The 14189-nt window shown below is 45.2% G+C and overlaps 3 protein-coding genes across 3 annotated transcripts; all 3 read left to right on the forward strand.

Moving 5' to 3' along the window:
• Window positions 1–736: 736 nt before the first annotated feature.
• N7525_010064 (putative alpha-1,3-glucanase) lies at window positions 737–4811 on the forward strand (the record flags this gene model as incomplete). The annotated part of the gene is made up of 4 exons (XM_002560318.2): window positions 737–823; window positions 888–3199; window positions 3249–4047; window positions 4104–4811. The coding sequence occupies 4 exons, from the start codon at window positions 737–739 to the stop codon at window positions 4809–4811; spliced, it is 3906 nt and encodes a 1301-aa protein (XP_002560364.2).
• Window positions 4812–6951: 2140 nt separating this feature from the next.
• N7525_010065 (uncharacterized protein) lies at window positions 6952–8478 on the forward strand (the record flags this gene model as incomplete). The annotated part of the gene is made up of 1 exon (XM_002560316.1): window positions 6952–8478. One exon carries the CDS (start codon window positions 6952–6954, stop codon window positions 8476–8478), a length of 1527 nt encoding a protein of 508 aa, XP_002560362.1.
• A 1093-nt stretch (window positions 8479–9571) lies between these two features.
• On the forward strand, window positions 9572–10969 carry N7525_010066 (uncharacterized protein; the record flags this gene model as incomplete). Its single annotated transcript, XM_061214947.1, has 1 exon — window positions 9572–10969. The coding sequence occupies one exon, from the start codon at window positions 9572–9574 to the stop codon at window positions 10967–10969; it is 1398 nt and encodes a 465-aa protein (XP_061067459.1).
• Between the last annotated feature and the right edge of the window lie 3220 nt (window positions 10970–14189).

Consider the following 14189-nt stretch of genomic DNA (forward strand, 5'->3'; position numbering starts at 1 on the left):
TTATGGAAAGCTAACTAAATCGAACTAAAAGAGGTGAGATTTCTATCCGACCTAATCAGGGCTAGGAAGCGACACCAGCGCCGCGCCGGCATCAACTGAGTGGGCCGCTAAGCCTTTCCTGCACAGACCAACCCGAGCGACGTGATACCCGAATCAAAAGCGAACTAGTATCATTTAGTCTTGAGGTGCCTCACAATGCCGCTTATAGTTTGCCCATCCAGTGCCCGCATAGCTGTTGAGCTATCACGCTTTTGCAAAGGCATTCAAAAGATAAATCCAACTATGTATCTGTGCCGTTATACCGTTTGTGGACTAATGCGGGGCCAAACAAAGGCACTGTATTGGCACCTGCAATGGAAAACAAGGTAAATGTACTCAGATTTATCGTATAATATCATAGGGGTAATGCTCTCTGAAATTGCTTGACGCTAGACTGGATATTGTCATTTAGTCCCATTTCGAGACCACCCTCAATGCTACCTCCCTGGCTGCAATCTCTTTTCTGCCCACCTTGCGTCGGGATGTCGGCGAGGATTTAACTCTTTGCGGAAGAGAAGGATTTATTGGCTAAAAGCTATACCCGCTCGCGGTCGAAACGGAGCTAGAAACAAGTTCGGATAGTTGACACACACTCGGCCGATGGGAGGCCAACTGGGGCTTTAAGGATTTAATATACAAGAGCAGTTGTCTCGTAGTTGCCTGTTTTCAGACCAATCTCTCCCTCATTTTTGCGACAATGAATTGGTTTGCACTGCTTGCTATGGGGGTGACCTTTCAGGTCATCCACCAGGCGAATGCGAAAGCTGTGTTCGCACATTTCATGGTACCTACTTCCATTCTGGACTTTCCTGTCGAAACGAGCGAGAAGGACACTAATACTACTCTAGGTCACAAATTCTGAGAATTACACTGCTTCCGACTGGCAGTCAGACATGGGGCTAGCCAAGGATGCCCACATCGATGCGTTTGCCCTCAACATGGCATGGGAAGACAACACCAATAGCGCTTCCGTGGAGATGGCTTTTGCTGCTGCCAATGCGAAGGGATTCAAACTATTCTTCTCATTTGACTATGCTGGCAATGGACCTTGGGACAAAGGTGTTGTGACCAGCATGATCCAAAAATATGGCTCCAACTCTGCATACTTCCAGTACAACGGGAGGCCCTTCGTGTCCACATTTGAAGGGCCTGGTAGTGCAGATGACTGGGTTACAATCAAGTCAGAGACAAATTGCTTCTTTATGCCGGACTGGTCTTCTGTCGGCGCCAAGCCAGCTGTAGAATTGGCAAATGGCGTTGCCGATGGATTATTCAGCTGGTCGGCGTGGCCATGGGGGAATCATACTATGGATACCTACACCGATGCCTCATATATACAATATTTGGACGGGAAACCATATATGATAGCCATTTCCCCCTGGTTCTATACCAATCTGCCAGGATACAACAAGAACTGGCTTTGGAAGGGTGATAGTCTCTGGTTTGATCGGTGGCAAGAGCTTTTCGGTCTCGACCCAATGCCTGAATTTGTTCAAATCATTTCCTGGAATGATTACGGCGAATCGCACTATATCGGCCCGATCCATGACAACGCTATGGCTGCCTTTGATATTGGTGAAGCTCCATACAACTACGTGATGGATCATCCCCATGACGCCTGGCGCAAAGCTCTTCCTTTTTTGATTGATGTGTACAAGCTTGGAAAAGCAACCATGACAGACGATATAGTTGTCTTCTGGTATCGCCGCAACTTTGTGTCTGCTTGCAGTGTCGCAGGGACAACAGTGAACACTGCCTCTCAGCTGCAGATTGAATTTGAACCTTCTTCTGCTCTGGAAGACCGCATCTTTGTTATGGGGTTGTTTCAGACCGGCAACTCTGCGGTATTTGTTAATAATCATGACATCGTCGTTTGGGATTCCGTACCGAATGGTGATCTTGAGGCTGGCGTTTGGTTTGGTAGCGTTGCTGCAACCACTGGCAAGGTTAGAGTCGATTTACTCAAAGGCGATGCTACCATTGGCAGTGCGGTAGGCCCTGAGATATCCCATACATGTGAAGGAGATTTCAATAACTTCAATGCGTGGGTAGGAAGCGTTTCTGGAGGGATAATGAGTTCCTCTGACACCACTTCGATTGACCTAGCTGACCAGGCATGCGTCGAAGGCAAGGGCGCCTACGACTTCAACGACCTCTGCAGTTTCACTTGTTCCTACGGATATTGCCCTGTCGGCGCATGTACCTGCGAGCGGATGGGCGTTGCACGTAAACTGCCCAATGCAACGGGAACAATCGGCTATCCCGCAGAAGGGAAAGATGCCAACTACCAGGGTCTATGCAGCTTTGCATGTAACTACGGCCATTGTCCATCCAAGACGTGTGACACGACAAAATACCCCATGCCGGTCCCAACAGTTTCGGACTTCCTCCCTCCTGCCTGTGTTGCTGGCACTGGACCCGGTCCAGTCTCCGGATTATGTTCGTACGCTTGCACCTATGGATATTGTCCCATCAATCTATGTTCCTGTACAAAAACAGGGGCTCTCGTGCAGCCGCCCGCCCAGACAGATGGTGCCGGAATGGCAGGCCCCGGTTATTCCGACATCTTTGACAACCTCTGTGACTTTGCCTGCAGCCGAGGTTACTGTCCATCTGGAATCTGCATATCGAAAGACGGCGTATCTAGCGCAAACATGAACTATCACTATGATGATTCCGCTGCTTCAAAGTGTGATGAGTCGCAGAAGCAGGTGATTGAGCTTGAGCTCCAGTATGCAGTTGAGATGGCGCAGGTCTCCGCCCTCAACCTCCAGCAAGGAGACTACCTCGACAATCTCTTCAATGCGAAGGACGACTCTCAATTCATATCCGACACCACGAAAACGTTTAAACGAATTGCCAGCCTACTCGCTGGCAGTGATCCGGAGTTCCCCTTGGTCCTGAGCTGCGACCGGTCTGTATTGACAGAACTGTGTCAACAAGGATATGTTGCCTTCATGAACAACAAAGAACAGCGCATGACTTTCTGCGCTCCTTTTTTCAAACCCCCGGACCCCGCTAGCACATTGCCCCAAATATGGCCCACCGAGGACCTGCTGGAGGACACCCAGATGGACCTCCGCAAGGCTTCGAGAGCAAGGTCTGCCGTTCTTGTACATGAATCCACTCACACGAGATATGGGATGCTTGGTAAACCATTGTGAGTCGTATTAGTTATCTTGTCTCTACCAATACTGACTACCCGGCAGTACCCGTGATATCGCATATGGCTTCGACGCCTGCTGGAAGCTTGCTCGTGGCACTTTTGATCGTTCATGTGCCCAATGGGTAACCAAGCGAAAGCCCCCTAAGCCAGGGAAGCCAGCATACAGAGTTGAATGCCCCGTCCCAGGACCAGATGGAAAATTGGTTGAAGGTCTTTGTGCACAAAGACTTGCGAGGAATAATGCAGAGAATTATCAATTGTTGGCAGCGGGTGTCTATTTCACTGCGAAGACCGGACGTACCATCCCTCTGCCGGCACTCCCCGTGGCCAAGCGTGCAACAGAATGTGTTGCAGACAATGACTATCTCCAGTGGGATGACGTTGACGATGATGTTCCAGCTGTTACTGGCCAGGTACATTTCGGAGACTCCTTCGCCGCTGGGATGGGCACGGGATCAACATCTCGCGACAAATGCCGAGTTGGATCGAATAATTTCGGCAAGCTGTTACATGATTCGTTCACAGAGGGCTTTGATTACCAAAACTTGGCTTGTTCAGGAGACACGGTCGCTGGGCTATACGATAAACTTCACGGATGGCAGAACCCGACAACAGACAGCTTGGCCACCATGACTATCGGTGGCAACGACTTGGGTTTCTCGAATATTGTGAAGCATTGCATTCTGAGATATTACAACGCTGTCATTGGCTGGGATGCTGCGTGGTGCTCTCACTACATAAGCACCGCTAAGAGTCTCATGGCGGATACTGGCGCAGACGGGCTACAGTATAAATTCACCTCCATTTACCTTCGGATCATTGGGTGGACCCAATCAAATCCCGTAAGTACCTCCTAATTCCATACCGTGATTCGTGTGCTTGAGCTAACTCACTGCAGGACTTCAACTTATACATTGCTGGGTATCCAAGATTTTTCAATCCCGATACAACGGAGTGCAATACAGTTTCGTTCCGCTATTGGGGATGGGATAAGGTGGACCATTCTGACGTCTGGCTGACAACCAGTTTGAGGAATGAGATGAATGATTTGGTGGCATCCCTCAATAATGTCATTCAAGCCGCGGTCAGTGATGCAAACAAGCTGGTTGGCAGAAATGTCACTCACTTCGTCGACGTGGATCCCCGTTTTGAGGGTCGTCGCTGGTGTGAATCGGGCGTGGCAGAGCCGGATTCCAGTCACAAGAGCACTTCTTTTTTCCTAAGCGGCTGGCCGGACATTACAGAGGGGGACACGATCCAGGCCTCTGCTGATGATAGCAATGATTTGAGCACCCTGCAAGCAAGCGGAAGTCTTCCCCTTCCCGATGGAAACACCTGTAACACAACCCTCGGTATTGACCCCGATCCTGTCGCCGTTTACTGGTGTGACCTTGCGTCAGCAATTGCATCCGATCCGGATGGAGATCTTGCACAACATGTTGCAGTCGCAAATACAGCTCTAGCCAGCGGCGACTTTACCACTCAAGATATATCGTGGATTTTACCGACGCGGCAAATCAAAACTTTCCATCCCCGAAGTTCCGGCATGGCTCTATACCGGGATGCCATTCTCGCTGTCAAGCAGGAGGTTGAGTACGGTTACTGATATGTTGGAACCATTCCGTTTACAGCGTTTACATGCCCAGGTTGCTCTCTCTTCTCTCCAGGGCTCTTTCTTTCTCCCCCCATCCCTCTTGGAATACAGATCTTGTTCCCTTTCCTCTGTTTCCAGTCTACGTGCGCCATAGCCCTTCTTCCCCTGGCGGACTACAACATCTAGCCGTCAACAATACCCATTATTTACAATAAATTCAACCGTATTAGGCATCTCCCATCTTGTGGTCCTACTTTAAATGACAACCTCTTTTGAGATACCCACCATGGTGTGTCCCGACCCAGCCTTGGTATACTTGAAAGAGATCTACGTAGGAGGAATTCCGAAGACGAGTCGAAAGACCTTCCAAAACATCTCCAGTGAGCTTTTTCGTTTAATTCCAGGCAACCGTCTTCCATTTTTGCCCCGTCGCAAATTCAAGGCCCAGTCGAGAAAGGTATGCAAGATGGCAATGGATAGCTTCCGGAATTCTTGTTCAGGATCTTTGCGGAGATAAGCACAAAACCTGACGGAGTTTAACTAAATGATGGAAAGAGGGAGAAGCAAATGAGATATACTGTTTCCAACGAGACTCGACCCTGTCAAGAAGAACAGTGGTGCCTTTGCTATAATCCTCCTTTTTATACACAGACTCGTCAAAACTCTACGAGTTGCTGTAGGTAATACTCGGGAGGATTTTTATTATCTATAAAAAGTTGCGCAATATCACTAGTATTAATCCTCGTCGAAATCAGGCTCTGTCGGGTCGGTATCGTACTGCTCGTCGCCGCTGTCGTTGGAGCTACCTTCTCTAGTCTATGAGTCGTTGTTATACGATTCTGACCTAGCCTGTCGTCGAGAGCGGGCTATGTTGTGGTGGAATAGGTAGAATTATTTAAGGAGGTGCAAGTGGAAGAAAATTTTAGGTCGGTAGGCAGCGTGGATAATAACGAGGAAATTATATTATATATACCTACCTAGGTATCGTCCCGTTGGGACTATCCAATAAAAACCATACGATCCTTATAGAATCTCACTATTAGAAATCGCCCTCACGTGACTTGGGGGAGACTTATATCTAATATTGCTTCGCTTCGCTCCGCAATTACTTATTCCCACCCTCCTGCAGGGCTTTCTGAGGTTGGAATATTTTCTTAGAGTTTATTAAACCTTGCTGGTTAATTGGTTTGATACCATGGCAAGACCAACGTGCGATAGTTATATCCTTGATAGTAGAAAGTCCCACGTTAGTTTATGGAAAAAGAAATGAAACAGTGGAGGGGGGGCAGCAGAATGGAATATGACGATGTAAAGCCAGAACAAACGGTATTTTTGGTATTAGCCAGCAAAGATGTACACGACAGAGAAAGAGAGGAGCGTGTTTCAATACCGTCCCCATCCAAAACGCGTAGATTAGTCTAGTGGTTAGGCTCTTATTGGCTATCTAGGCTATCAAGAAGAAAGAAATCATCGTTATTTCCGAAGTAGCACGTCGTTTCTAAGGAGGCTAAAGTTCCCTAGGGTCCTCACCGGTCAGGTTCGACTCTCCAAGGTCGGTTCTAACCGTTGTGGTACGTCATAGACAGCTGGGTTTAGCCAGCCACCGTATGCTCCCCTCATAGTAAGGTCGGGAAGAGGGCCAAAAAAAGAATGCAACCCGTGTCAAAGCGGTGTAGGCCCTCGTCTAAATGCATAGCGGAAAGGAGACTAAAAGCTGGTAAAATGAGTAGCAGCAGGCAGGACGGTTTATCGCTCTGCCACAATATAGGCATTGATTGAATGTATACCTATCTAGGGTGTATATCTCAGGAACCTTGGAATATTAGCGTTCCCGTGAAGCGGCCCGCTCCAAAACTTACCGTCTGGGATACCTAGGTATGTGCAGTGCGAGATACACAGTCTATACATAATGCGTCGCGGAAAAAAATGAAATAAAAATAGAAAAAACAAATAAAAAAATAACAACTTAAACAGAAACAGAAAATGAAACTGAGAGTTCACATGCCATTCAACTGTTATGACTTAGTGACCAGACCTCCAGACCTCCAGACCCAAGAGTACTGCATGGTCACGCTGCCTTGAATTCGCAATATTAAACTCCTCTTCCCCTCGACTTTATTTTCAGATCTCAATCTACCCAGCTCTTTACAACATGAAGGACCAAAGCCGATCAGATGCCGAAAGCTATCCACTTCTCCCCGAGCATTGTTTCTCCGAACCCGATGGCCAAGGGACCGAGAAGAGCCGAACTTTATATTACTGGGCCCGCTTTCGACAACCTTCACCCTCATGGGTCGTCTGCGTTTTCACAATTTATGAGTTTATCTTTGGAGTTTTGGTGGTCCCCGAGTTCAATGCAACCTTTGCCTTGATATGTCACCAGCGCTATTCACCCAGCCAAATCCATGGTGGTGGTCACCGGGATCTTTCTAAAGAACTAGAACAATGTTTCGCCAATACACATGCGCAATCCGATCTTTCACGGTTTCTCATCTATGGCCAAGTGACAGCAGGTCTCCTGGGTGCCTTTTCGACCCCGGTCCTGGGTTCACTATCGGACCGCGTTGGACGCAAGCCAATCCTCGCCTGTACCGTTATAGGCCCTCTTCTACACGAGATCCTTGTGGTCTTGATCCTACGCTATCCGGACTCGATAGATTTGCACTGGCTTCTCGTGGGTTATGCCATGGAAGGTCTTAGCGGGACCATGATTGCCGCGTCTTCGACCTCACAGACCTATATCACCGATCTCATGCCGTCTAGCGCCCGGGCACGGTGGTTCAGCTATTTGCAGGCTTCGTTTTCCTTTGCTGGGGCGGCTGGGCCTCTCATTGCCAGCTTGCTTCTGACCATGCCGAATCCCTTCCAATTGATCTATTGGCTTGCTATAGGCTCTCATCTATCCCTCTTGGTTTTCATCCTCTTCGCCTTGCCGGAATCGCGCAACCCAGACTCTAGTGGTTGCCCGGACCTGGACGGAGTGACCTTGGAGCAAATCCCTGGCGAAAGTTATATCCGCGTATGCCTGACGTCGCTCAAGTCCACCTGGGAAGCCAAATGGTTTCGAAATAAGAATATGATCATTTTGGCTGTGATAGACATGATCATGTTTGGAAATATGATAGGTCTGGCTCCGCTGCAATTAGCATACCCGGCATTCTTGTTCAAGTGGCAACCGACCACGCAAAGCTTCTTCATGTCCATTTCCTACTCATGGAGCGTTTTGGTGCTGGTCGTTCTATTTCCGCCGATAATGGCCTGGTTCTGCCGACGGAATAGAAGAGAGGGGGTGCCAAATCTGTCGGCTGCATCCAATTCTGGGGAGTTGGGTGCTATCCAGGTGAACCTAGTGCTACAGATGATAGGCTACATGGGCATCTCGCTGTCACGAGCGCCCAGCCATTTCGTCGTATCGTCTTTCGTAGTTGCATCTACTATATCCATCAACCCTCTGTTGACATCATGCCTCACAGCACATGTGCCTGACTATCAATCAGGGCAATTATTAGGTGTTTTGAGCTTTCTTCACGCAATTGCTCGAATTGTGATTCCAGCACTCCTGAATGCTACATATAGCATGACGATAGGGATTTTCCCGGCGCCTTTATTCATGTTGTTATCAATCGTCATTGGGGGGCTGTTCATCGCCAGTATATACATAGAAAAAAATACACTGTGAAGGCTGGCTGCAGTTTCTGCGGTTCAATGACAATATCTCAATATCTCTCTTTCCTAACTTATGAGCTCCACGCTCGAGCAATACATCACCACCTCCGTCAAATCGTAGTATCTTTCCAGCAAGCCTGGATCATGACCAGTGTTACTTTGACACGATCCTGATCCTGCACCGTCTCTTATGCCCAAAGCAGTTTGAAGCAAAACTTGGAATAAACTCCGAGGCAACATAGGCATGACATCTGCCGGCGGTGTGTCTTGCCCTCTTCCTTTTAGATAGCTCGTCCCCCAATTCATCCCTTCCCCGTATATACTTTTTAGTTATTATCTGTAGCCAGGAGTATTATTGTCTATAGGTCTCTGTTCTTCTCTGTCAATGATATGTTTTCCACCACTAGAATGCGACGAAAAGTCGATCCCATGTTGAGGCATGTTCGCTCCTCGCCAATGCAATGCAGCCACACCAAGCCCGATGATGATCACCGGTGATCGCACAGCGAAAATTGTGTGGTAGATCTTCCTCGTGGCCCTTCCCTTGCGCTTCAAGCGCTTTATTATGATAGGAGTTCACCCGGAAACAACCACTACTGAACATCACGCGTATGTATCCCTTTCGCATTGGAGCACTTTTATTTTCCGTTTATAGTCTTTCATTCTTCGCCATTCCAATTCTAACGTAGCTCTACAAATTGTAGACATTTTAGGTGAATGTGACCTTGGCTTATGACCCATAAATTCACCCTTCACCGCTACCTAGGTGGTGCATTGTGCATATTACGTGGCTGGCTTAAACAAACGCTGGCTTGGTTTGGCTAGTGACTTCCACGGACTAGTTACCGGTCATCCATCGTTCCTTATAGATCGGTCATGATAATCCCCTCGGAACATGCAGATGACTCGATGTACCCATGTGGCCACTTCGGTATGCTTCTGCATATCTATTACAGGGGCGTCTGCAGAGTGTTATCGTTACCCCTCAACATTACGCGAAAATATGTTGCAGACGAGGCCTGCGCTATGTGCACATGCGGCAAAGTAGACTGAAAACTTTGACTGTTCATTGTTTCCTCTTAATCTAGCCCTGCAGTGAGTCAACCATGAAAACTGAAATCGAACAAAACTGCTCCCACCCCCAATATGAACCTACTACGTTGGGTGATAAAGAAAGCGCCCCGGTCCAACCGTCAAAATGCATCACAGACAGCGACCCCTCACCGGACGACTGCCAGACAGAGTTAGAAAGACGCAAGAAAATTGAGGGTCGCAAAAGATTTTCGCGTCTTGGTTGGAAACGTCTCGTCGTTATCCTCATTGTGGAAGCAGTTGCCCTTGGGAGTCTCAGTCTTCCGAGCTCATTCGCGACCCTCGGTATGGTCGGAGGCATTATTTCTTCCGTTGGGATTGGGCTAATTGCTACATACGCCAGCTATGAGGTTGGCACAGTGAAGCTCAAATACCCGGAAGTTGAGCACTATGGAGATATAGGGAGACTTATCCTGGGGGAAAAGGGGTTCTGGATTGTCACGGTGGTTTTCATCTTCCAACTGCTACTCAATGTGGGATCACATTGTTTGACTGGCATTATTGCCTTGGCTGATATCACACAAAGTGGCATTTGCACCGTGATATTCGGGTTGGTCTCGGCTTTGATTCTTTTTTTACTTGCCATTCCACCAACATTCGCCGATATTGCTATACTCGGGTACATTGATGTCGCCTCGATCTTCACAGCCATTGGGATCACAATTATTGCAACAGGTGTACAAAGCACTCGGGATAACATCAGTTTACCTGGCTCGGATTGGTCAGCTTGGCCTAAGGAGAATGTCAGCTTCTCAACGGCCATGGTTGCAATGAATAATATCGTTTACGCCTATTCTTTTGCCCCGGCGATACCATCATTTATGAACGAGATGCACACCCCAAAGGACTACACCAAAGCGATATATACACTGGGAGTGGTTGAAATTATTATTTATACCCTGATCGGTTCTCTCGTGTATTTATTCGTGGGCAAAGATGTACAATCCCCTGCCCTACTCTCAGCCGGACCCCTCATATCGAGGATCGCTTTTGGTGTTGCCCTTCCGGTGATCTTTATATCTGGATCCATAAACACCAGCATTATTGCTCGCTATATTCATGCATACGTTTATCGTCACTCTGTTGTACGCTATGTGAACACGAAGAAGGGTTGGATAACCTGGATCTCGCTCGTGGCTGTCCTCACATTTGTTTCGTGGGTAGTTGCCCAGGCCATACCTGTATTTTCAACCATATTATCAATCAGCGCGGCCTTGTTTATTTCAGGACTGTGCTTTTACATTCCTCCAATAATGTGGTTTGTCCTTGTCAAAGAAGGAAGCTGGTTCTCCTGGTCCAACCTCCAACGAGCCTCCTATAACGGGATTGTCTTTCTGTTCGGCATCGGTGTTCTCGTGTGCGGCATGTATGCCAATGTTGTGCATTTGGTGAGTGATGGGTTGTATAATTGAAAGCCTTCGTTCTCTGCTAACCGCGGCGAATAGATTCAAGAGTCCAGGGACTCGAATTCTAGCCGACCCTTTACATGCTCGAGCATTGCATAAGGGCTCGCCGAGAGTTTGACGAGATGATATTGTCGACAGTGTGCCTCAGGCCAGAACCGTCCTCTCTCTTTTGAGGTAGCTGTCTCGCGCTTTTTCTTCTTCCTTTGTTCATCTCCATTTTTAGTTATCCGTAATCAAATAGCATAATTGCCTACAGATCTTTGCTTCTCTCTGTTGATAGATATTCTTCAATTGCGTGATACTCATCTGGTGCCAGATGAGTAAAGATCTCAGCCCACGCCACTTCTGCCGCCGTGCTCGAGCCCCTCTAATCTATTTCGGCACCAATTGGAGGAGATAAGCTTATCGAGATCGTGATCGCCATTGTTTCCCCACCGACACCCAGAAGGGGATAGCTCCTACGGGGTGTAGAATGAGTTTTACAGTGACACCTCCTTAGTTTCAACACCCCTTATTCTGCTAAACGTAATCTACCAATCAAAAATATTAAATAATGGGCGGTATGACTATTTAAGTAGGCGGTGCATCCTTTTAGGAAGGCAGTAGCTGACAGGGTGCTGAAATTTAAGAGGTGTCACTGTATAATGTGGCGTTAGCTGAGACTCATGCAGGTAATTTATAATGAATTTCTGAGAAAGGAAAATTCACCGACGCGATGCATCATATATATATAAACCAGCAAGTAGAGAGAAGATTTCCTTAAGTGCCTATGCGAAATTGCTGAATTGAGTAATTTGTTCTGGTGTTACCCGTGTCGTTTCAGAGTTATATTCTCAAGATCCTACATACAGTGGTGTTGCATGAGTATTTGCACCCCGGTACCTCTTGATAGAGACAGACTACAGAGAAAAGGTAGTGTGCTCTGGAAAATAGATAGATACGTGAAGAAGAGAAGAAACTATCTACAGGTGAGCTAGCTAAAGTGTGAGGGAGCATGTGAGGAGGTCACGTGACCTCCAACACCCCCCACGACAGAACACATAACTATCTGACCTATATAGTTAAAAACCACTCTTCTCCTAATAAAAAAACTAGATATAAATCAGTAAAAATAAATGCTTTCAAACCACAGATTTAACCCCTATTTTTATATATAAACCGAAATCAAAAATCCTTCCGGTATTTATAGAGACCAATCTAGGAAAGCTAGCGGCGAAATATGATTTTAGTAAGGGGTTTAGTCATCCTATCGGCCGCTATCTACGCTATTAGAATTTTTACGAAGTATATAGATCTAGCGGCGACTTCTTCGCGAAGCCGGTGAAAACGAATTATAATATACTTTATTACTATATAAAACTCGGGATTTAAGGCTAAAGCAATTGCCCTATTGTTATCTATATAAATCGGAATTAGCTTTTTCAAAAAACCTTTAATACCAATTTCAATAAGTAGTTATATAAGCTAGAGCGCTTCTTAAATAGTAAGTGCCTCGGTAATATACTCGCTCTCTATTATTAATAAAGCAATATAGGGTTATTTCTTACTAGTCTAGGAAATTAGACCGCTAGCTATCTTAAAGATAAAACCGGATATAGATAGCCCTTTTTCGCTATATAGACTAGCCTAGTCTATATCACAAAATCCGTAGAGAGTAGAATTAGTGTTAGACTCGGAGCCTACTAGGAAGAAAGAAATTGCTAGGTTTTTTAAGCTAGCGAGGTATCGAAACACCCTTTTTAAGGCTTAAAAATGTATTTCTCTAGGGTTCTTCGTATATCTAGTAAGCTTAATTATTATAAATAAGATATCTAGCCTAGTTAACACTATTAGCTAAATTAAAGTGCCGATTTTTATCTAATATTCCTTTATCTATATTTTTATAGCGGTCCTATCTTTAAAAGGGGTTAAAACCGCTCTCTTATCTATTAGGGTAGCGATAGTATTACATTTTTTAAGACTAAAGCGATCGAGAATCTAGTTAATATAGTCGGACTAAGATAAATAAATCTTACCACTTTCTCTATAGTGTATATTAATAGCTAGGTATCTCTCTAAGATCCCTTTATTAGAGATATTAAAATACCTAGAAATAGTAGTTTTAAAATGCTTAATTATATCTCCGGATAGAGATAGGACTAGTAGATTATTAACGTACACTATAATATAGAGACTATCCTTTATAAAAATTGAATAGTCTACTTATATACGGTAGAATCCTATAGAAATTAGAACGTTATAAAGTAGCTAATACCACTTATAAGGACTCTATTTTAGTCTATAAATAGTTTTTTAAAGCAATCTAATAAATTAATTAGTAGGATAGTTATCTTATATACCCTTAGGAAGTTCAATTTTAATAGGTTCTTTTAGCTTTACGTAAAGGAACGTAGTTATAATATCGATATAGTGTAAGAGCTAGCGTTTAGCTATAGCAATAGTAGCAAAGATTTTAAATAATATTAGCTTAGTAACGATAGCGTAAACCTTATAAAAATCAAGGTCTTTCACTTACTAGAAACCGCGAGCTACTAAACGAGCTTTATAGGTCCCGTTATATTTAATTTTAAAGACCTAGCGAAGCGTAAGAGGTTTATAGCCTTTATCTCTTACTTTCGAGCGAGAGATAACTCTCTAGGTCCTATTTTTGTTATAGCGGGAGAGCTCTTTATATATAGCTACTAACTATTTATCTTTTTCCGCGTAAATTATTGCTTCTTTCTATCTATTAGGTTTAAAACTAATATCCTATAGTTTTAATTTAGAAGGTGCGTACTACTCTTTAGAAGTGATAGCGGCAAAAAGCTTTATTAAGATATCTAGGGAGCTAGTAAGAAATTATAATATATTAGTATTAAAGAAAGTCCTAGAAGCGAGACTATTAAGATAGGCCTAGGAGGGCTTCTTTAGTCTAGTTAAACGTCTTAGGTCTATAGATATATTAATAGGGATAGACAAAGATAGTCTATATATTATATCCCTAGTATTATTATTAGGAATCTAGTCTATAAAGGAATAGTCTTACTAAGAAGAAATCTATATAGTATCCTGACTAGTATAACTAGTAGTAGCTTCCTAAGAAGAAGACTATATCCCTAAACTACTATTTTATACCTCTACTCTCAAACTAATACTACCCGCTATTTTAACCTAATTATCGTCGATCTCGAAGGTATCTAGATTTAGAAGTCGGTCTTCTATTTCCGAATAAATCGGGATCCTATAA

Source organism: Penicillium rubens (genome assembly GCF_028828025.1).
Source record: "Penicillium rubens strain IBT 27055 chromosome Unknown utg000004l_segment0_segment0, whole genome shotgun sequence".
NCBI lineage: Eukaryota > Fungi > Ascomycota > Eurotiomycetes > Eurotiales > Aspergillaceae > Penicillium > Penicillium rubens.